The sequence below is a fragment of the Dendrobium catenatum genome, unplaced genomic scaffold, assembly GCF_001605985.2.
Source record: "Dendrobium catenatum unplaced genomic scaffold, ASM160598v2 fragScaff_scaffold_857, whole genome shotgun sequence".
Taxonomy (NCBI): Eukaryota; Viridiplantae; Streptophyta; class Magnoliopsida; order Asparagales; family Orchidaceae; genus Dendrobium; species Dendrobium catenatum.
Window position 1 is genome coordinate 416,124 of NW_021319319.1, and position 23,118 is coordinate 439,241.

General features: G+C 35.2%; 1 protein-coding gene across 6 annotated transcripts; it reads right to left on the bottom strand.

Moving 5' to 3' along the window:
* Nucleotides 1-9,108: 9,108 nt before the first annotated feature.
* Nucleotides 9,109-12,713, bottom strand: LOC110104146 (probable serine/threonine-protein kinase PBL23). Of its 6 annotated transcripts, none has more exons than XM_020833124.2 (12): nt 12,376-12,713; nt 12,217-12,290; nt 11,986-12,107; nt 11,780-11,886; nt 11,581-11,694; nt 10,984-11,472; nt 10,630-10,878; nt 10,394-10,560; nt 10,226-10,305; nt 9,995-10,142; nt 9,720-9,869; nt 9,109-9,537 (listed from the first exon to the last, which is right to left on the bottom strand). In XM_020833124.2, exons 1-12 carry the CDS (start codon nt 12,563-12,565, stop codon nt 9,274-9,276), a joined length of 2,154 nt encoding a protein of 717 aa, XP_020688783.1. In that variant the 5' UTR covers nt 12,566-12,713; the 3' UTR covers nt 9,109-9,273. The 6 variants fall into 6 exon arrangements, with proteins under 6 accessions (XP_020688783.1, XP_028552879.1, XP_020688785.1 ...); XM_028697046.1 differs by having other exon boundaries at nt 11,170-11,472; nt 11,581-11,700; XM_020833126.2 differs by having other exon boundaries at nt 10,394-10,551; nt 11,581-11,700.
* Nucleotides 12,714-23,118: the final 10,405 nt, after the last annotated feature.

The window sequence follows — 23,118 nt, forward strand, 5'->3', positions numbered from 1 at the left end:
GAGATCGTCCGGTATGATGTTTAGGATGATCAAAAATAGCCTCGATTAATCATACAGTACAAATAATGTCATACAATATGATCACCAATCAATAATTCATCCTTGTTTTAATTGACTAATCACATGAGTTAATTTAAGTAAATATTCAAATATTTGTACTGTACGATTTGATCGTACAGTACGATCAGTTCAAATTTTAAGATTCAAAAACTTACATAAATTAATATGGTAGCTAGGGTTTCAAATTAGAAATGCATCGTACAGTACAATCATAATTGTACATTATGATTAATTCACAGGTAGCACTTGAGCTGCAGTAGTTTGTACCATATAATTTAAAATCATACAATTCCATTTACAGAGAATTAAAAAATATTTTTCACTTAAAAAAATTCTCCCCTATATATGTGCATGGTTGCTCAATTTGCATACACTTTGTGGCCAAACTCAAGAAAATAAAAACAAAAAGATAAAAGGAAAATACAGAGTTACAGGCTTCACATCATATTCTACCCAGTCTCGAGTCTTATGTTATCTTGAGAAATATTTGATCTCCCTGAAATGTTAGCACTCACATACAAGAGCAATATCAAAATATTCAATGAATAATGAGATAATTTAAATCAGCATTATTTGCATCATCAAAATCTCATGCTAGGGGTCATGGACTATAATAAATACGCCCATAAGCTCCAATGTTCAGTTGGATAAGGACTCAAATGGAAAATTTATTGATCAAAACAAGTATAGAGGAATAATTGGATCACTGCTTTACTTGACAACTAGCTAACCTGATATAGTATTTAGTGTTTATTTTTGTGATAGATTTCAAGCTGATCCTAAGGAATCCCACCTGACTATAATTAAGAGAATCCTTAAATATCTCTTAGGGACTCAAAACTTAGGAATCTATTATCCTAATCATAGCACTTCTATTAAGATTATTAGATAATCTGATTTTGATTTTACAAGATGTAGGGTGGATAGAAAGAATACTTCTGATACTTACCAATTCATAAGACAATCCTTAGTCTCCTAGTCTAGTAAAAAAAAAAACTCTGTTGCACTTTCCATTACTAAAGTTGAGTACATTACCTTAGGAAGTTGTATGGCCTAAGTCCTTTGGCTGAAATAACAAATTCTTGATTTAGGAAAACCTATATGCATAATTTTAATCCTTTGTGACAACACTAGTGTCATTTGCATCTCTTAAAATCCTATCCAATATTCAAGGACCATACACATTGACATAAGTTATTACTTTATTAGGGATCGTGTTACCAAAAGGGACATTCAGTTACACCAAGTGGCAACTGAAAATCAATTAGCTGATATCTTTACTAAATCACTAGCCATTAGCACATTCAGTGTTTTAAGGATCAGATTGGGTGTGATTGACATAAATGCATGAACTTGATGCTTTCTACACTATAAATTTTATATATCTTATTTGTCTTTGTTTTCTGTTCTTTCTTTTATTTTTAGTTTTTAAGTGTTAATTTTATTTGCTTCTGCTTCCCATATTTTTATTTCTAATGTTTCATCTTTTCTTTCAATTTTTTTTTGTCACTACTGAAATGATATTTTAAACCTTATTTTTAGTTTTGAAAATTTGTAATCAATGATTGATATCCCCAAATCAGTTAAAGGGAGAAACACCGTAATTATTTCCTTTCCTCTAACTCCTTTTAGCGGTGTAATTTTTTTTCTAAACAAAAGTCTATCTCAAATTAACAACTGAACTTTGCAATTGATCTATTTTCTAGCTTGTTATAGTAATCTATCTTATATAAATAATAATTAAAGCCATTAAATCACTTTCAAGCTTTCGTAATCTTATCGTTGCATTTATCATATAATTTTATTTCTGCTTTGTAGTTTACTCTTTCTTATATTAGAGTGAGTTATTCTTCTCTAATATCTGGAAGATATTCTCACAATTGAGAGTATTTAAAAGTTTCGAAAAAGAACTAGCTTGCAAAAATGATAAGAGGCATAAAATGAGCCCCAAAAGTAAAAAATAAAAAAGATGCGTAATAATCGCCAAAAGAATTGAAAGATACACAAAATGTATAAAAAATTAAAAGATGCGCAAAGTGTGCCAACTAATTTATAAGAGGTACAAAATGAGCCCACAAGAAAGCAAGCTTCATTTCTCTTTCAAACATTTAAATCTTAGAAAAATTCATGTGTCACTTGATATTTTCAAAGACTTAATTTCAAAATTCATGATTGTGACTAATTATTTTGTTATATTATTCTATAAGATGTTTTTCTGAAAAATAAGGTTTGAATGGATCACTTTTTTCTTATCCAATTACTTTTTTTAGTTGGAACTTTATTTTCAAATGATGGTTTGCCCTATAAAAAAGTTTGAGCTAGGGTTAACAGGATCGGTTGGTCTACCATTTTTTAGATTTTGATGATGTTAACTCATTTTTCTCATAAATTTTTAATTCATTTATATGGAAAATTTATCATATTCATGTTTTGATAAAAAAAACTTTTTCTTGTTCTTTTTTTCATTTTTATCGTATTTTTATTATTTTATGTTTTGTTCTTACTAGTTTTTAATGTTTTGGGGCACCTTCTGATCACCTCCCTCCATCATCCAAATTTTAATTTTTTGTCACATCATCCTAGAAAATATTCCTATTGTCCTGGATGATATATTCAATCCACCCTTTCTCTTTCATCTAATGATCTAACTCAATCATTTGAGATCATCCTAGATGATACCCATCATCATGGGTGATCTTATCAAATCCTGGTCAATTATCTATGATCATCTTAAACAATACATATCATCTTGGACGATCTGATAGAATTATACTTCAATTATTTATTATCGTCCTAGATGATCCACCTATTTGTCCAAGACAATCCACATGGAAAAAATGGTTACACATTTTAAATTCAACCGGTATAATCTATTATTGTAGATCGTCCTAGATGATCCACCTAATCATCTGGACGGTATACTTTTTTCAATGGTCGACCGGCATGACTCCTCGGTACGATTGCCTGAGTCTAATCATCATGGATGATGTTTGATCTTCTTGGACGATAGGACTGCCTTTTTGACTAATCATCTTGGACGTCATAATTTCGCCTGATCATCATGTACGGTCTTATAATTATCCTGGATAATATGGCCGATTCTTTATAAACAACCATTTTGAACCATTTTCTTCACATATTCCTTCTTTAAGTCTTAATAATCATTCCTTCCTTTCCCTCATTTGTTCAATGGCGGGTGGCAAGCACTCCAAAATTTTGGTTGGAAGTTCTTCGAGGGCCACTATTGATCCTCGATTCACTGAGGTGGCTGACCAAGCAGCCTATCTTAGCTACAACACAACCAGGATCACTCTATCTAGGACTGTCAACCCTCGTACGCTAACTTATCATGTACTTAATCTTTTTACTCACACCTCCCTCACCTTCATTCTCACACTCACCTTCCCCTTCAATTCCGAACTTCCTTAAGATTTTTTGTGAGCCTTAGGATAAACTCCACATACACTGCCTTCAGTCCTATGTAAACAAACGACCTATAAGAATTACCTATCAGGACTTCCACAAACTCTCCATGTGTACACTATTGGAGATAAGATTTACCTCTTATCTCAAGATCCTGATTATGACTAGGCTCCTACAAATCACCTTTTAAGGAACACTCATATTTCTTATCATAATGGGGTATTTATCACCTTAGTCAATGATGCTAGGACAATCCAACATGTACTTCATACCTCGGTAATTTCCAAAGCTAGTGATCATGTCCACATCACTCCTCTCCTTTCGATCATGACCTTCTACATAATGGCCCAAAGGGAATTCAACGTTGTTGATCTTCTTTTTCACTGCATTGAGCATCTGACTAGCATTAGGGATCAGGGAACAGAAGAAATCCTAACCTTGCCTTAGGACACATTATAGCCTATGTCCTGGAAACTAAATACAATCTTTAATATTCTGCCCCACCTAATTTTTAGCCTACCTTCTACACCAATAGCTCCTTCCACATTCGTTATAGTACTCATCTCCACCCAGAGCATGAGGAGTCTGAGGGAGCTGAGGAGGAAGCTGCTCTTGCACCTGCTCTGATCCGCCAGCACTCACGGCTAGATTAGCTGGTGGAGCAGTTCGACAAATGGGAGGCTAGGTTTGATTCTTATGTTGTTGCACAGGACCAACAGCATGAGGCAGATATGGCTAGATTTGATGCATACGTGGCTCACCAACAGCAGTAGCATGACCAAGACATGGCGTGGTTTGGGGAGAAGTTTGCTGTTATTTCCAACTTCTTTCAGCAGCCACCACCACCTCCTTCTGATAATAAGGGCCCTTCATACTTGTATATTATTTCCCTTGTGACATTTTATGTGATGTTGTTTATTTCCTTTTTGTATTTTCTATTCTATTTTTCTTTTCTGATTTCCTTCTCCTTTTTGTGATTTCAAAAGGGGGAGTACTGGTAGTGTTTGTATTATTTCATTATATTTTTTTACTACTTTTGCTTAATGTTTGTACCATCTATTTGATTTTAGTAAAATTTGCATTGCTTTGTTCACAATATTTTCCTTCACATTATGTTTCATTTAACTGCTTAAATTGAATTTTCTACAAAATATTTACCATCATAAAAAGGGGAGATTATTACAAATCTAGATTGAGGGATTAAAATTTTGATAATATCAAATATTTCAGACATTTCTATTTTTCTACTATTGCCCAGCCTACTAACATTTCAGGTCCACAAGGTCAATTACAAATCAAGCCAACTCAAGATTAGGTAGATTAGGACTGAGTCAGTCTGTAAGGTTACGTCAAAAGTCTTTACCTTTTCTTGAGTCAAATGTAACAAAGTGGGTTTTGATGCTAGGTAACCTTGCACACACACTCGGGAGAAAAAATGTCTGTTTATAGTTTTCTATTTTTGATCATATCATCCGGGATGATCCAAAATCGTCTTTAACGATCAGTTAAAAATAGAAACCCTAATTAGGGCATCCTGGTTAAGGCGACCAAAATTAAGCAAATTGTCCTGGATGATATTAACATCGTTCTGGACAATATTAACATTTTCCTGGATGATATACTCAAATCAGAAAGAATAAGATGCCAACTCTTCTAGGCATGTTATTATTTTTAGACATCATACAGAACATCATCCTGGACGATTCATTACAATTATGCCTAAATTAGTCTGATGATTAAGGAAAGCAATTAAGGTTTGATTGATCGATTATATCATCTTGGATGATCACATGATCATCTTGGACAATCAGCTAAACAAACCGTAATTTCTTCCTAGACGAATAGAATGATGTTATGGATGATGAGTATGCATTTGAACTAACAGTATGGAATGATCCAAAAATTGTCCAGGACGATCAGTTATTTTTTCATTGTCCAAAATATGAAAAGTCTGGCCAAACAAAACGATGTTCTGGACGACACTTGATGTTTTAAACTAATCGTACATGATGATATGCGTGTCGTCTTGGACGATTACTAATCATCCAACCTCCCCCAGATCATCCTGACTAATTGAGCTGAATTTGTACTGATCGTATAGGATGATCCGTCGATCATCCTAAATGATCTTTATCGGTTTTTGTAATTTAGGACAAATTTGAAGCCCTTCTATATAATACATCTTGTTTATTAAAGATTGTACCTTTTATTGCTATCTTGACTTGAGAGAGAGCCAAGAGGAGAGGGAGAGCTTGGGGGAGAGAGAGAGAGGGAGAGAGAGAGAGAGAGAGAGAGGATCTTGTGAGGGCGAGTTTGTGAGGGTTTCACAACGGTTGCACCAAGCAAGAATTTGAGTCTTCTCCAGTCGTCGTCCCTAGCTCCTTGGAGGTTTTAGAGATGTTTACTTCAACGATTGATCGAGGTTCTTTGCCTTCTTCAGGAGGAAGCGAAAGGAGTCGGGTTCTCTGCCTGCTTCAAGAGGAAGCGAAAGGAGTTGGGCTCTCTGCCTCACAGGGGTCGATGTAAATGAGTTTTTGTACAGGCTTCTCCTCCTTATTGTTAGAGCAAAAAGAGAGTCACTGAGTTTAGTGCAATACCCAAAGGAGAGGCTCCGGGGAGAGGATGTAGGTCAAGTTGACCAAACCTCTAAAAAATCTAGTGTGTTCTTTCTTATTGTATTTCCGCATTTTATTTTTTGGTGAATGATTATTTAGTTTATGTTTTAAAATATTTCAAAGGATCGTGATTTTTTTTTTTTTTTGAGAATTTTTAAAACACCAATTCACCCCCCCCCCCCCACGCACGCTCATCTTGGTTAGCCTCAAGCTAGTTCATAAGGGCTTAACATTCCTAACGAACTTTCACCTAGGTAAACAATGGTCGTGCATCTAACATACATTCTGTGAACAAATATTGAAATAATGCAATAAATGAAAACTTCTACGAGCTATCGTAGAAGACTCGTGAAATGTCAAAAATGCCCTCACACATACACCGTAATATGTGTACACATAGGCACACATAAGGGCAACTGCAATCACAAAATCAGAATGTGTCCTAACGAGCGTGTTGTAGGAACACATGTGACATTTAGAGATGCTACGCTGGTTAATAAATGAACGTAGTTCGAGCCCGATCTTTCTATATGGATAGATGGGAGTCGAACGAAATATCTGCTTTATACGTTCATATAAAGCCTTTAAGGCATTCAACAAACAAAATTCATTAACATAGGTATAATGCCTATAAAACATGATCTTCTACGGCAAGTTGATATAGTCGATAAGGTTTAGTCAATGAATAACCCTATACACCCCAATGATGGTCATTTTGAATGTAAATCTCAACCATAAGGGTTAATTCCAAATAATATAGTTTCAAAATACCCCCAAACTTCCATAAAATACAAGTATTTTCAAGTGACCTCAGAGTCATTCCAATGATGACCGCATTGACCAATGATCTCAACGAGAGGGATAAATTCCAAACATTTCAATTACCATCCCGAACACCCAAAAATCCAAAATCCCAAAAAATATGAAATTCAAATATTTAGAACTGAAATCCAATCATAATACACTTAAAGCAAAATTCATCCACCCTCCGCAATAATTTATCGGGGTGGATAGATTGAAATTTACTTCAGCTCACATGGATCTAATGCATAGTCGAAAATATTACTAGATCTATTCTCAAATAATCTCTTGCCAATAAGGATGTGGTATGTGTCCTCTAACTGGCGATTTTGCAGCCAAATGGCAGCGCAGGATAAACGTTTATGACCTGAGACCCTCTGAATCGAGTGGTTTTGCCGCGAAATGGCATCACATATACCAATTATGGTCATAGCTAGTACGTTCTTTAGTGACATCAAATCCTTGAGATAGATATGAATCAATAGGATATGATCGATAGGGCACAAAGCCCTCGGTTAGCTAAGGTGGATTCAAATTTGTCCCATTAGACAAACATTCACCCCAAGTCTACAAGGTCCCCATCGACGAAGCAACCCATGGCTACCGACAAGGATCCTTCTATCAGGTTGAGTCGACTACCTCCTCTGACTAAGTAGACCGGGGACCACATTGGCCCGGGACGACGTAACCATGGGATCTTGATCGAGTCCATCATCAATTCCCCTGCCATCTTCTTTAAGTGCACGATGGTGAAATTTTCAATTTTAAATATAAAACCTTCAAACTTCCAATACCCAAGCCCATGCTGCTACTATATGCTACATCTATGTATCTCTACGTATCAGATTGACGACTAGCCTTAATCGAAAGTTCTCTCGTGATCATGAGGGGTAATTAATTATAGGGTCTTGCACCTATAGGAAATAAGAACTCAAATCATGAAGTCCTCGAAAAATGAGGGTGAAATCTCTAGGTAGTGTCTTATCTACAATTCCATCTGCCTCCCAAAATTTACCCCAAAACTTAAATCAGTTAAAACTCCCCCGAAGAAATCAAAGCGGACGGAGGCCGGGGTCGAATTTTCGGAGCCCACAAAAGCACATTGAACAATGTTGCAGCACTCGACAATCAAGCATTATGGCGCATAAACAATGATAGACATATTACTAGTCACTTTCTTTGAAAAGAATCATACAAGCCCGACATAGATCTAAGAATTAGAGTTGCTTTGATCCAAAATTTTAATTTGAAGACCAAACTAACATGCATACTTTATCTAAATAATCATAAATTCAATATCATGTGCGTGTGTATATATATATATATTCGCTTTTTCTTCTTACTACAACTAATTTAGAGATTATAGGACAATTTAATGATTACTAAAAGCTACTTAATAAAATTCAATTTCAATGATCATGAGATTGATACTTTCTCACCACTCCATTACTAGAAACCGTACATACCCAATATTTCTCTATTACATCATCATTCTTCTTTATCCTCCAAGGATCATTGCCTTCCACATCCCCATTCTGATGCCTTCAATATCCTACTCTCTTCTCCCACAGAAAGCACGGCGTTCAACATAGCCAATTCGACCTGCTTTCATCCCTTATCTTCAAGCCAACAAAAATAAGTTAAAGCTACCATGAAAATATCGAGTCTTTATATTATCAATTTAAACATACAATTACTTCACTAGTAACAAGTGGGAAATTTTGACAATTGCGAAGGTGAAACCGAGCCCAAATCTTATTTACAAGCATGAGCATCAGATGATCTCCACCGGGCTAAAAGCTCTTGGCGATACTCAAAGCAGCAAAACAATACTAGGCGAATGAAGGTTTAATGATCTACATGAATCCAAATTATAGAACATTATTTCACTGTGCATTTCCTTTTATTTCATAGCTACTTGTAGCCATTCAAATAACCTTTTTATGGAACACAACAATAAAAATTCCTTTAGCATGATAACAGATTACAATAACAGCAATAAGAAATTCACGATCTAATGCTGATTAAAGCCACATCGATAGAATAAAGGATTCGTTTGGAACAATTTTTTGAATTTTGTCCTAAAGCCTAAATAAAAAAAATCATCACAAACGAAATCATAGTTTCAAACAAATAAACACTAGTATAAAGCGCAGTTGACCGCCACTAACATTTTTCATCTATCTCATCAATCAAGGAAAAGCAAAAGAGATGTAACCCGTTTTTCGTTGGAGCATTCTTTAATAAAAAATAATAATAAATAAATAACAAAAAATAAAATCAAAGTAATTGACATCAAATTGAACACTTGAAGCCTACAACTACAAGTTGAAAAAAAAAAAAAAGTTGAAGAACCAAATTTATAAAGAATTAGTCAATCGAGGCTGGAAGCCCGAGTTATTCTTCCAAGCAAGTAATCCTCCACGAAAGTACCATCAGTTGTAAAGCCTGGCAAAAGCTCATTACTGCTTGCAGATGGAGAACCAACCTCTGAATTAAGCAGAACTACGTTTAGATGGGATTTAATATCAGGAATGAAGGTTTGATCATCATCCTCCGAGTTAATAGAGTTTCCTGAATCAACCAGCGATTTCGCCCACTTCACCGAATCTTTGTCTCCATGCAGGAGCTTCAAGACCTATGAGAAGGTGAAATATATACTGGGCATGTTAAATAATGTTTAGATGAAATTGATTATTCTAGTCAGAAGTTCTTGCTTCTATCTGTGAGCCAAGCTGGTAAATGTAGTAGTTTATACAATTTCTTAAACAGAGTTGAAGCACAGAAATCACAAGAGCTGGTAGAAAATAAGGATCATACATAGGGCATTGTGGGTCGAGATTGGGAATCCCTTTTGAGGCAGAGAGAGGCAGCGAGAGCCATCCACTCCATTTGTTCAACATCGTATTTACCATCCAATCTTGGATCCATCAATTCTTGATATTTCCCACTTTGTAGGATTGGCATAGCCTGTCATCAAAATGCCATATTTTACAAGATTTCTCTATGATGAAATAATTGGATTTTGGGAACATGTACTGGTTATTAAAGTCAGTAAAATGAACATTGATTAAAAATTAAGATTAAACACTCACCCACATTACTAGGCTTTGATCACCCTTGATACCCATAGAGTTGATGGGTCTCCTTCCTGAAAGGAGTTCAAGAAGCACAACACCAAAGGCGTACACATCAGTTTTTGTACTGACCTGTCCGAACATAAAATACTCCGGTGCCAAGTACCTGCAACACAGAACCGTTTACTTCCAATTTATCCAAAAAATTATATGCTCAGCTTCATTATTACAAGAGAAATAAACACAGACCCAAACGTCCCGGCAAGATTGTTGCATGATATGTGAGAAACTGATTCGGTTGAGCGTCTAGCAAGTCCAAAATCTGAGAGCTAGGGCATTGGACAAGAAGCGTATCAGCAGGTTAACATAGCGATGGATTTTGGCCAAATAATTAGGATAATTGAATCAAAACGGTACCTTTGGTACAAAATCCTCAGATAATAGAATGTTTGACGATTTTACATCCATGTGAATCACTGGTTCGGTTCCACCATAGCCATGCAAGTATTTGAGTGCCTCAGTGACAGCAATAGAGATTTTATATCTGTCACACCAATTGAGTGAACGCTTGTGCTCTTCTGAGTACAGAAAATGCACCCGATATAATTTAACAAAATTCCAGTGAGCTCAAAAAATCTATGTTAATTTCATACCATGAAGGATCTCTTCCAAGGAACCCCTTGACATGAAGTCGTAGATTAGTAACAAATTGTTGTCCTCCAAACAAAACCCAAGCAAGGAAATAATGTTTTCGTGGTTCAAAGTGGTGATGATATCAATTTCCAAAACAAACTGTCGCATTGAATCTTTAGATGGTTTCAAGGCCTTTACAGCTAACTCTTTTCCATCTGAAAGTATGCCTTTATAAACAAGGCTGCTTCCACCTTTTCCAATCACTCTGTCTACAATGAACAATATAATTGAAAATATAAAAACTATTCCACATATGAGAAAATATTTAGTAGTCAGGTCTTAGGTTATTAGCATTGATTAGTATGGTTATTTACCAACTGAGAAGTTGCAAGTTGCTTGCATAAGCTCAACATAGCTGAAGTATTTCCACCACAATGAATAGTTCTCTTGCATATATTCTCTATTGATTCGTAGGTTGCTCTCTTCAATAAAGAATGGGGATAAACTGTCTTCCTTGTAAAGGCTACAAGCTGTAAATGTATCAGATCTTCTATGCTTACCAACAGAACGGTTAGGTGAACATGTGGTAGACCGACCAGAAATCCACTTTGCTAACTGAACCAATGGTGTTCTGGATCCCTCCATGGATATAGTCCTCCTATGGTTTGACATTGTTCTTCTGGCAATTGACCAGCTTGATACAACCTCATCAGTTGGCTCTTGAATGCCAACTGCAACCGAAGAATTTGAGCATATTGGAGCATCTGATTTGGAATCCAGCAGGCACCCATCAGCCATCACATTTGAAGAACAAGGCGTCCCAGGAACAGTACCGCACACAGAGCACTTCTCCACCATTGCATCTGCAATGGAGTTAACAACTAGATCAATGACAGAATTAAAGCTCAAACAATCATTGAAAACTAAACCTCTGCTGAGAGGGAAAGGCCTATTATCATCAAAAGTGCTACCTTCCTGGCCTTTAATATCCAACAAACAATCTAATGGATCTCCCCTCAAACTCTTCCTATGCAGCAGGAGAAAGTTAGATGTTTTTCCATCGTGCCCAGTCACCCTCCTCTTCACTAAAACTTGATGAAAGTTTGTACAAATTAGAAAGGAAATAAATAATTTAAAACTTAGAGCTCAAATCAAACCAATCAAACCAACCTACAGCTCCTCTTCCGAAAACAATCTTTCCATTGTTCACTGCAACAACGGAACACTCAGGTGGCAGCCTCGTAGCACAGTATTTAGGGATTGAAGTCAACGAAAACCTGTTTTCAAATTTCAAAGGATTTAGAAGAGTTTGCCGAACGGAAAAAAGAGAAAGAGCGGCATAGCAGATAACTGAGAAAGAAAATGAAGAAAATCACCTAATTGCATTACTGCTTTTGGTTTCTCCCAGGATTAAATAAGAGGCAGAGTAAGATTTGGCCTGTTGAACCAAAGTCCTGCGGACGGAGAAGCCTCTGCAAATCTTTATAACCAAATCTATCTATTCAAAATGAAAGAGAAAAGAGGAAAAACAAAATAAGTTCTGGTAAATTCAAAGGAGAGAAACGGCTCAGAGCTCAGAGGCGCCAGCTTGAAGAAGAAAACAATACTTGTATTAGGCTGCAGAAACCTTCATAAGCTCTGCGCATCGGCTCCAACTTGTCCACGTATTGGTCTGAACCATCTGCCGAAGAATGAAGGAAAAAAGAAGGGCTTTTTAGTGAAAGAAAAAGTGAGAAATAGTTGATTGGAGTGCAAATTGACATTACCAAAGGGGTAGGATAAGCGGTGAACGTGAATGGCGACGACGCGATCACCGGAGATAGCGACGTTGACGAGAGTCCAGGTGAGTAGCTCTCTGCTCTTGGAGTCTGTTCTGATGCCCAATACAATTGTTTTCCTATCCTTTCTCTCATCTTTCACCTCTAGGTCATTTATTCTGATTCCCTCCCCTTCCATCCCCTACGACTGTGCACCTAAACTAAGCATATAGTGCTGTCTGTTCTTTCGCTTGTTAGCTTTCATCCGAATAAGATCCGTCCCCGCAAGGGTACTCCACTTAGCTCCCTGTCGCTCTCGCTAGCTTTCTCTCTCTCTCATCGTTGAGTTTTCCTCTCACACCAGCGACTTGTTTTTTTTTTTTTTTTTTTAAGGAAATTTTGAATTTTTTTTTAATATTTTGAAAATAGGGGCAGAGCCTATTCATTTTTTATTAAAAAATTACAAATAGAGGTGATTACAGTATTACACTATAACGGAAAAATTCTCCAGTACTCCCATAAAAGAAGAAAAAACGAGATGAACAAAACCTGGTAAAGAAAATGGTGGACAAGTAAAATTTAGAGAAAAAAATGATTTGGCCAATGGACTTGGGAGTTAAAAGATCTCAATCAGAATAGAGCATACGGATCACGAGCAACAACATCTCCCCTAGTTTCACAAAGACCATCCAAGGGGAAAAGTCAATAAGCACGAAATTATTATCGTCCAACGCCCAAAATTGCAACACCTGCTAGACCTCTAAAAAATATCACAAGAACAACATATAACGAGTCACAAGGGTAAAGCCTGCTCCCAGCAAACCAACTCATAATTGAAAAACCAAGAGTCTCCCTGAAACTAATTCTTGAGAAGAATCAAGAAGATGCCAAATCCAAACTAGCAAAAGCCGCATCAGCACCACAAACTAGAAGCCATAATAGGCTAAAAAATGAATCATTTCCTTCAATGAATTTAAATTTTTCCACTTGGAAGACTTCAATCTGATAGCCCTTAAAATTTTACATCGCAATGATGCGGTACAGCAAAAGTGAGAAACAAATTTCTTTTCATTCCTTTCACGCCAAAGATGGTAAACATAGCTGTTAACCATAAGCAAGTAAAATATTTTGATATTAGGATGCTCACAATTCATACCATCAATGAAATCAAATGTCTGCACTAAATTGGGCCTTAGTAGGAATTCTTGAAAAATATGAATGATTCCAACCAAACACAGCAAAGGAGTAATTGCATACATAAACTAGGTGGGTAGGACTTTCAGGAAAATTAAAACAAAAAGGACAATAACTATCCACCACCTTAATATTCCTCCTAATGAGAGCATAAACCATTTTAAGGCACCCACGAATAGCCAACAAACAAAACTAGAAAATCTAAGTGAATGTCATTTATGCCATAGGGATAAGTGCCACCCAACATCTGCATCATCTTTAAAAACTCTAAGTAGAAATCCTTAAAGGAAGCAGTAGCTGAGTATCCTCATAATAGGCTTTTGAATCCAGCATGTAGAATAAGAATACTAGAGATAGAATCCATAATATGAGGATTAAGGAGTCAGGTAATGTCGAACAGTCACCATCCAGTCCAATGAGACACGCGAGCATCAGAGGAGTAATTTAGAAGATGAGTGATCGAGTCAATTAAGAAAGCATCAAAGAACCAGTTATCGCAACTCAAAGCAATGGGGCTATTCATTGAAATAATGAACTTTAATTTATGCTTGGCCATCTGAGCAAAATTACAGATGCTTTCCCATAAATTAGAAGTCGTAAGCGTGGTGGTCTTCCAATGGGAAGAGTCTAGCAATTAACTAGCTATTGAGAGGGGAAATATCATTATAGAGTTTGAAAATTAAAGAACAGTTGTATACAAATCTGAGAGCATATAGAGATAGTATCCCTAAACAACCTTTGAACACTGGCTTAAGTGTATTGACACAAGAAATAAGATTAAGGTGTTTAGATTGAGTTTTCCCAAAAAATATGAATTTAGCACATAATTTTCCAATGATCTTACAAGAGGTTTTTGGAATAAGCCACATATCTAGTACGCAATAGTATTGGGAATGATGAATTTTATAAATTGCAACCTACCTACAAAAGAGAGAAGACTAGCTTTCCAGCTAGAAAAAAAGGTTAGTGATCTTTTCCAAAAGAGGAGAAAAATCTAAAATTTTGTCCTTGAAAGGGGACATATGGGTGCCTAGGTATAGGAATTTGGTGCATGAGTTGTGAATTTGATGGGTGGAGGTAATCTTATTGGCATGAAGAGTATTTGGAGAAATGATCAAAGAGCTTTTGTCTAGGTAGATATGTAAACAAGAGGAGCCGATAAAATATTTAAGAATTCCTATAAGAATATTACAATATGAGGCCTTCACTTTAGAAAAAATCAGTAAGTCATCAGCATAAATGAGATGAGAGAAGCTAAATCCATCTATATTAAAACCTTAAAAAAACTGAGATTGTGTAGCAGCATCGAGTAAGCAAAATAGAGCATCCATATTTATACATAAAAGAAAAGAACTTAACGGGCACTTCTATTTAAAGCCAAAAGAAGAGGGGAAAAAACCTTCCAATGTACCTTGATGGGGGCAGTGGAGTAACTTAAAAAATTGTGAAAATAATTTTGGACTCTTTCAATCCCTAAACAATGCTTAGATTTTCTTTGATATAAAAATTATAAAAAATTCACTTTATATACACAAGTATACGTTCTGAATCAAGTAATATAATGATAAAGTAGAGTTTCGATCTCACGAGAAAGAATGTTTGCTTATAAATACTAGTACTGTCTACTTTAACTACAATAATTATCATACTCAATAATATTTAGTTTTGTTTTAAATTCAATCACTTAATTTAAAATTAAAAAATAAATAAATGAAATACTATTTGGATAAATTATTTTGGATTAATGGAATATAAATAAAATATATTTCTCAATGATTCTGTTTTATATTGATGTTATTCAAAGCATATACATCACTAACTGCTCAGTCAAGCGTGAAGAGATAATGGATAAATTAAATCTTCCAACCTTAATACCATTCTAAACTATCATAGTTTATTATCCTATGAAAATCTTAGAAGAGTAATAAAGCATGTATTGTTAAAATTCTCTCATGATAATTCATCTCTATAAATTTGATATATTATAAGCACTATGCGTGTGCTTACATCATACCAATCCAACATACATGGTTGTGCTTACTTTATTATTTTATGTTCCGCATTACATATGATATTAACTACACATATGATCACTATATGTATTAAATGAAGACTTGATATATCAAAAATATTATGAAATTATTGATGAAGAGAATTCATTAGTACTCATATTTCATTTACACCATTAATTCAAAATTAAAGTATTTAGCTAGACATTAAGAATGAGTGAAGCAAATTCTATTTCTTTAATACCACAAAAAAAGTACATAAGAAAATATATCACTGGATAAGTTCAATGATCTTCCTTGCAATCTTGATCATTGAACTTACAAAATTTCTTCTATAAATGCAAGCCATACAATCTAATGAATTTTATCTAGTATTTCTCTTAATTCTCTTAGTTATCACTCCTAAGAAAAAATTAGAGAAGTAATATAAAGACTTAAATTAAGAAAGTAATTGAACTCCCTTACTAATATTACAAATGAAATATTTATTGAAAAACATAGAAAATGAATCCCAGCACCATGACACTCGAGATACTTATATTGTGACACCCATAAAATGAACTAATACAGTCACGCTAGAGGGTTTCCTCTGTTGTGGTGCTTGTTGATATGGACCCATTATTTAATGAATCGACGCATCATTTTGCTAGCAGATTATGACATAAATGATTATAATTATAGCATCACGGTGTTGCTGACAGTTGAACGCTGCGGCATCCACGTGGCACTCACCTTGACTTGGCGGCTCTATAAGTTTGGTGATGTAGAACTATGAAGACAAAGATTGGGCTTTGTGGTGGTGACTCCTCTATTGATGCAGTATTGTCAAATAGAGACTGCATTTTGCGACGTTGACTCCTCTAGCACTATAGTTCAGTTAAATAGAGACTATGCACCTCCATACCTAAATTTGGGCACTCTGGCAGTGTTAATGTTGGTTCCACGATAGTATTATGTCTAAAGACATGGCGTTGTACCATACTTAAAAATTTTTCCCATTTCATATATTTTCTTGCATAAGCATAACTAAAATAAAATGTTTTTATTGACAAATTAACACATAAAATATATCAAAATTTAGTCTTATCAATGTACTATTTATCCATATAGAGAAATTGACATCAGATATGCAAACCTTAATCAAGTTAATAAAAGTGGGAAGGAAATCCTTTTGTGCCAACCTAAAGAGGATAAAATCCCATGAACCAGGCTTTTTAATATCATATTTGGCAAAATAAAACTTTATTTGATACTATTCTTAAAAGCCCCAAAATTTCAGTAGCCAGAATGATGTTATCAGTTGATAAATGATTACTAATGAAAGTGGCTTGCTAGGGTGAACATTAGTGTTCATAATGGGTTTAAGTCTATAAGCCAAAATTTTAGCAATAATCTTGTAGAAGGTATTGCAAAGGGATATAAGTCTAAAATCATATACGTTTTTGGCATGAGATTTTTTAGCTATGAGGGTCAAAGTAATGGCCTTCGCACTTATAAGATGGCAACACTTGGACAAAAGGACTTAAAGGCCTTACAAATAGGAGGCCCAACAATAGTCCAGTCTTTTTTTATAAAAGTCAAAATTGTAGCCATCCAGCCCTTGGTTTGAAGAAGAAGAAGAAGATGTAGAAAAGACTGTCGATCTTATCTACTCATCTAAAATTGGCCCTAATAGAAAAGAGGCAAAGTATTGCATGAGAGTTTTTCTAGCAGGAATGAAGCTGATATCTGAAAGGAGGGGTGGAGGAGAGTTGAATAACTCTTTAAATTGTTGAATACTATCATCATTTACCAAATTTTGGTCAAAATTTGAGCCCAGCACTGTTGCATAAAATTTTGCCCATTTCATGTCTTTTCTGGCACAAACACAACTAAAATAACATGTTTTCACTGATAAATTTGAAAGTTCGTTAGGCATGTTAAGCCTTTATGAACTAGCCCGAGGCTAACCAAGAGGGGGGGATAAATTAATATTTTAAAAGTCTTTTAATCAAAAATATGATCACATCCAAAACCAAAATTCACCATAAATAAAATCAAAGTGCGGAAAATAAATGCGGAAGCAGAAATAAAGAACACATACATTTATAGTGGTTCGGTCAACATGACCTATGTCTACTCCTCGGAGGCGCCCTCCGAGTATTTCACTAAACTCAGTGTCTCTCTTTTTGCCCCCACAGCAAGACGGAAAAGCCTATACAAACCTCCTTTCCACCAACCCAGGTGAGGCAGAGAACCCAACTCCTTTTGCTTCCTCCTAAAGCAGGCAGAGAACCCAACACCTTTTGCTTCCTCCTAAAGCAGAAAGATAACCTTAATTAGATGCTAAAGTTTATCTCTCTAGAACTCCTAAGATAAGGGACTATGATGGAAGAAGAAGATGTGGATTAAAGCTTGGAGCAACCTTTGTGAAACCTTCTCACAAACTCCCCCTCATAAGATCCTCTCTCTCTCTCTCTCCCTCTCTCTCCCTCTCCTGTAGGCTCTCTTAGGTCAAGACAGCAGCAAAAGATAGCTAAAGGGTAGAACAAAAGCTCTTAAATAAAAGAGCTTTAAAATAGCTCTTATTTTATACAAACCGACTTTATCGTCCAGGCCGATAGGGATATCATCCTAGGCGATCAATGTAAATTTTGCTCAATCAGCCCAGTCGGTTTGGGTCGATTAGAAGACTTTTTATCATATCATCCTGGACGATCAATACAATTCTATTAATATTGTCCAGACAATCGCTCTAAAAGGATGTTAGGATGATGAAAAATTAGCTTGATCGTCCAGGCCGATCCCACGATCGTCTTGGCCGATGAGCTCAAATTCAAGGAAAATTCCAAAACATCGCCCTGAATAGATGCTGGTCGATGTCAATCGTCCAAGTGATCATCCTGGATGATCCTGCGATCATCCTGGATGATGTAATGATGTGATCGAGTAATCAAATCTTAATTACTTTCCTTAATTACCAGATTAATTTAGGTATAATTGAGTTGCATCGTTCAGGCCGATGTCCTAAATGACGTCCAAAAATAAAGAATACCTAACTAGATCTGGCAGCTGATTCTTTCTGATTTGAGCTTATCGTCCAGGATGATGTACTTAATTACGGTTGCCTTAACCAAGATGCCCTAATTAGAGTTTCTATTTTAAGCTGATCGTCCAGGATGATTTTATGATCGTCCTGGACGATGTGATCAAAATAGAGAACTATAATCAATAGACAAAATTTTTCTCCCATGTGTGTTTGTGTGTAAGATTACTTAGTATCATAAACCACATTTATTACAAATAAACTCAAGAAAGAAAAAGGTTTACAAACTGACTCAAACTTAGTCTATCCAATCTTGAGCTGGTTCAAATTGCAGTCTTGATCCTGTGGACCTGTAATGTTAGTAGGTAAGGCAGTCGTAGTAAAATAGAAGTATTTACAATCATCAAAATTCTATCTTTGAAAATATATACGCAACAATCTTCCCCTTTTTTATGATGGAAAACACACAAAAATTTAAGCAGTTAAGGCAATTTAATGAAAATAGTGTGGAAAAAAGACACATATAAATTAATTTAAAAACATAATCAAAGTATAATGAAAATAATACAGCAGACCACTCTCCCTTTTGACATCACAAAAAGGAGTAATGTAAAATAGAAACAAAGCAAAAAACTAAACAAAAAATAAAAACAAATACCACTTGAAAGTTCGTTAGGGATGTTAAACCCTTATGACTAGCCCGAGGCTAACCAAGAGAAAGAGGTGAATTGGTATTTTAAAATTTTTTTAATTAAAAACACAATCACATACAAAACCAAAACTCACAACAAAGAAAATCAAAGTGCGAAAAATAAATGCGGAAGCTGAAATAAAGAACACAGAGATTTATAGTGGTTCGGTCAACATGACCTACGTCCACTCCACGAAGGCGCCCTCCAAGTATTGCACTAAACTCAGTGTCTCTCCTTTTGCCCCCACATCAAGGCGGAGAAGCCTATACAAACATCCTTTCCACCAACCCAGGTGAGGCAGAGAACCGAACTCCTTTTGCTTCCTCCTGAAGCAGGTAGAGAACCCAACTCTTTTTGCTTCCTCCTGAAGTAGGAAGAGAACCTTGATCAGATGCTGAAGTTTACCTCTCTAGAACCCCCTAGGACAAGGGACTATGATGGAAGAAGAAAATGTGGATCAAATCTTGGAGAAACCTTTATGAAACCCTCTCAGAAACTCCCCCTCCCAAGATCCTCTCTCTCTCCCTCTCTCTCCCTCTCCTCTAGGCTCTCTCAAGTCAAGAAAATAGCAAAAGATAGCTAAAGGGTAGAACAAGATCTCTTAAATAGAAGAGCTTCGAAGTAGCTCTTATTTTATACAAATCGACTTTATCGTCTAGGCTGATAGGGATATCGTTCTAGCCGATCAGCATAAATTTTGGTCAATCAGCCCAATCGGTTTGGGATGATTAGAAGATTTTTTGTCATATTATCCAGGCCTATATAATATTATCCTAGACGATCAGTACAATTCTGTGAATATCATCTAGACAATCGCTCTGAAAGAATGTCTGGATGATGAAAAATTAGCTTGATCGTTCAGGCCGATCCCATGATCGTCTTTGCCGATTAGCTCAAATCCAAGAAAAATTGTCCTAAATATCTCCCTGAATAGAAGCTGGCCAAAGTCAATCGTCCAAGTGATTATCCCGGATGATCCTGCGATCATCCTGGATGATGTGATCGAGCAATCAAACCTTAATTGCTTTTCTTAATTACTAGATTAATCTAGGCATAATTGAGCTGTATCGTCTAGGCCGATGTCCTAGACGATGTCCAAAAATAAAGAATACCTAAATAAATTTGGCGGTTGATTCTTTCTGATTTGAGCCTATCATCCTAGCCGATACAAATATCGTCAAGGACGATGTGCTTAATGATGGCTGCCTTAACCAGGATGACCTAATTAGGGTTTATATTTTAAGCTGATCATCCAGGATGATTTTAGGATCGTCCTGGATGATCTGATCAAAACAGAGAACTCTAATCAACAGACAGAAATTTCCCCCCATGTATGTGTGTGCAAAGTTACTTAGCATCAGGAACAACATTTATTATAAATAGACTCAAGAAAAAAAAAAAGATTTACAAACTGACTCAGACCTAATCTACCCAATACCTGAAATATTAGTAGGCAAGGCAGTCGTAGTAAAACAGAAGTGTTTGTAATCATCAAAATTTTATTTCTAAAAACATATACGCAACAAAATTAACACATAAAATATATTATGATTTATACATATCAATGCACCATTGATACATATAGAGAAATTGACGTTAGAGATACAAGTCTTTGTGTACTTAATGAAAGCGGGAGGGAAAACCTTTTGAGCCAACCTAGCAAGGAGAAAATCCCTCAAGACCGTATCGAAGGCCTTCTTAATCTCCAATTTGGCAGAAAAGAACTTTTGCTTGATACTTTTCCTAAAAAACCCCAAAATTTCAATAGCCAAAATGATGTTATCAGTCGATAAACAATTACTAATGAAACCAGCTTGGCTAGGGTGACAATAATGTGCATAATGGGTTTAAGTCTAGAAGCCAAATATTTAGCAATAATCCTGTATAAGACATTACAAATGTATATAGGTCTAAAATCGGATATGTTGTTGGCATGAGATTTTTAGGTATGAGGGCTAGAGCAATGGCCTTCGCACTCCTAGAAAGGTAACACTTTGAGGAAATAACTTAATTTCCTTGCAAAAACAAGGCCCTACAAAAGTCCAGTCTTTTTTTATAAAAGTCAAAATTGTAGCCATCCGGCCCTAGGGTTGAAGAAGAAGATCCAGAAAGACCGTTGATCTTATCTCCTCGTCTAAAATTGGCCCCAACATAAAAGAGGAAAAATGATGTGGAAGAATTTTGTCGACAGGAATGAACCTGATATCAGAAAGGATGGGTGGAGGAGAGTTGAATAAATTTTTAAAGTGCTAAATAATATTATGCTTAACCAGATTTTGGTCAAAATTCAAGCCAAGCAAAGCTATAAAATTAGCCTTCTTATTGTAGTAGCCTCTCTTTTAATTTTAGAGTAGAGAAATTTTAAATCCTCTTCACCATGCAGAGCCATTTGACTTTGAATGTTCGAATGATCCAAGAGGACCAAATCGAAGCAGAGTTGATTGATTTTGTATTGATCAGTTTAAGAGAGGTACATAATTTCGGGTTGAGAGGATCTAAGTCTAGCTGAGTTTAACATTCTTGTTGTTGAGATTATAGTTCAACATGAGTTTTAGTGAAGGCGTTAGAGGAAGCCCGTTGAGTTTACAATAAAGATCAATGATGAGATTCCCTTGAGAAGGTAGAGCAAACACTAAGATAAAAGTGTCCCAGTAGCCAAGGAGCTTGGACCAAAAGTTCTTACACAAGAATATGTGATTGTAAGAAATCACTCCATCTATCTTGAGAATGACAGGGCAATGATCAGAGATAGAATAATTAAGCACTTTATAATATGAGTTGGGATAAGACTCCATCCAGCAATCATTGACTAAGACCTGATCCATCTGAGATGAATAGGATTCTTTTCTCTTTCATTGTTCCAAGTGAAGAAATTTCCAGTTAAGAAGAGCTCTACAAGGTTGGTATTAAATATCATACATACTTACCATATAATGAAATATTAAAGTTTATAGGATGGCATGAATGATAAAAATGAATTATAGGAGTGATATATTTGATATTAAAGTTTTATATGGGTGGTAGGCATGTAATATTAATATTTTGTTTGTTAGATATGTAAATAACATGAAATAAAGTGGTATGCTTGTAAATTTCCCTAAAAAAATTCTAAGATCATTTATCAACTATAGAATTTAAGTTATTTGATCATAAAATAAAATTATTATTCCCACAAGCTAAATAATTTAAGAAGAAAAATTAAACAAGTCAATTTAGGGGAAAAAAATATTTGCATGTCAGCCCGAACTCAGGTCAGAATTTAAAAGTCATACCCAACATATTTATTAACGGCAGAAATGTTTAAATGCACAAGCAAAATTGGAATTACAATTTCTGGTTTCTAATAAATCGGAGAACTAAATCGAGGTTTATAGAAACAGGAAAATTAAAGTCCGATTTTTCGATAAACAGGAAAATCGAATTCCAATTTCTCTATAAACCGAATTATTTTTTAAATTAAACTGTTATAATCCGTTATATTATTAATTTCATGAAAGTTTGTGCATCTTTCAAATTTTATAATTAGTTTTAGTTTTTTAATGAATTATTAAATAATGGAGTATTTAATTTTTAAAATTATCTGTTAATGTAATTTGCAGTTAATTATATTATTAATAAAATTTTGAATAAATTAAAATTTATTATTATTTAGAAAATGAGTTCGTAATAAAATTTTAAATTAAAGTTACTAGTAATTTATTCATGTACATTATTATTAAGGATGTATATATTATGATATTTGCGGTTTTTTTATGATATAGCATAAAAAAGAATAAAAAAAATTATCTTGATCGGACATGAATCTCGAGGCAAAGTTGAATCAGAAACTTCC

What these genes read in the sequence shown, in the direction of transcription:
- LOC110104146 (XM_020833123.2), bottom strand. Translation starts at nt 12,565, where the DNA reads ATGGAAGGGGAGGGAATCAGAATAAATGACCTAGAGGTGAAAGATGAG. An exon ending in AAAAGCAGTAATGCAATTAG is followed by an intron (nt 11,887 to 11,985) that starts GTGATTTTCTTC and finishes ATTTGAAAACAG; the next exon opens with GTTTTCGTTGACTTCAATCC. An exon ending in TTTCGGAAGAGGAGCTGTAG is followed by an intron (nt 11,701 to 11,779) that starts GTTGGTTTGATT and finishes ACTTTCATCAAG; the next exon opens with TTTTAGTGAAGAGGAGGGTG.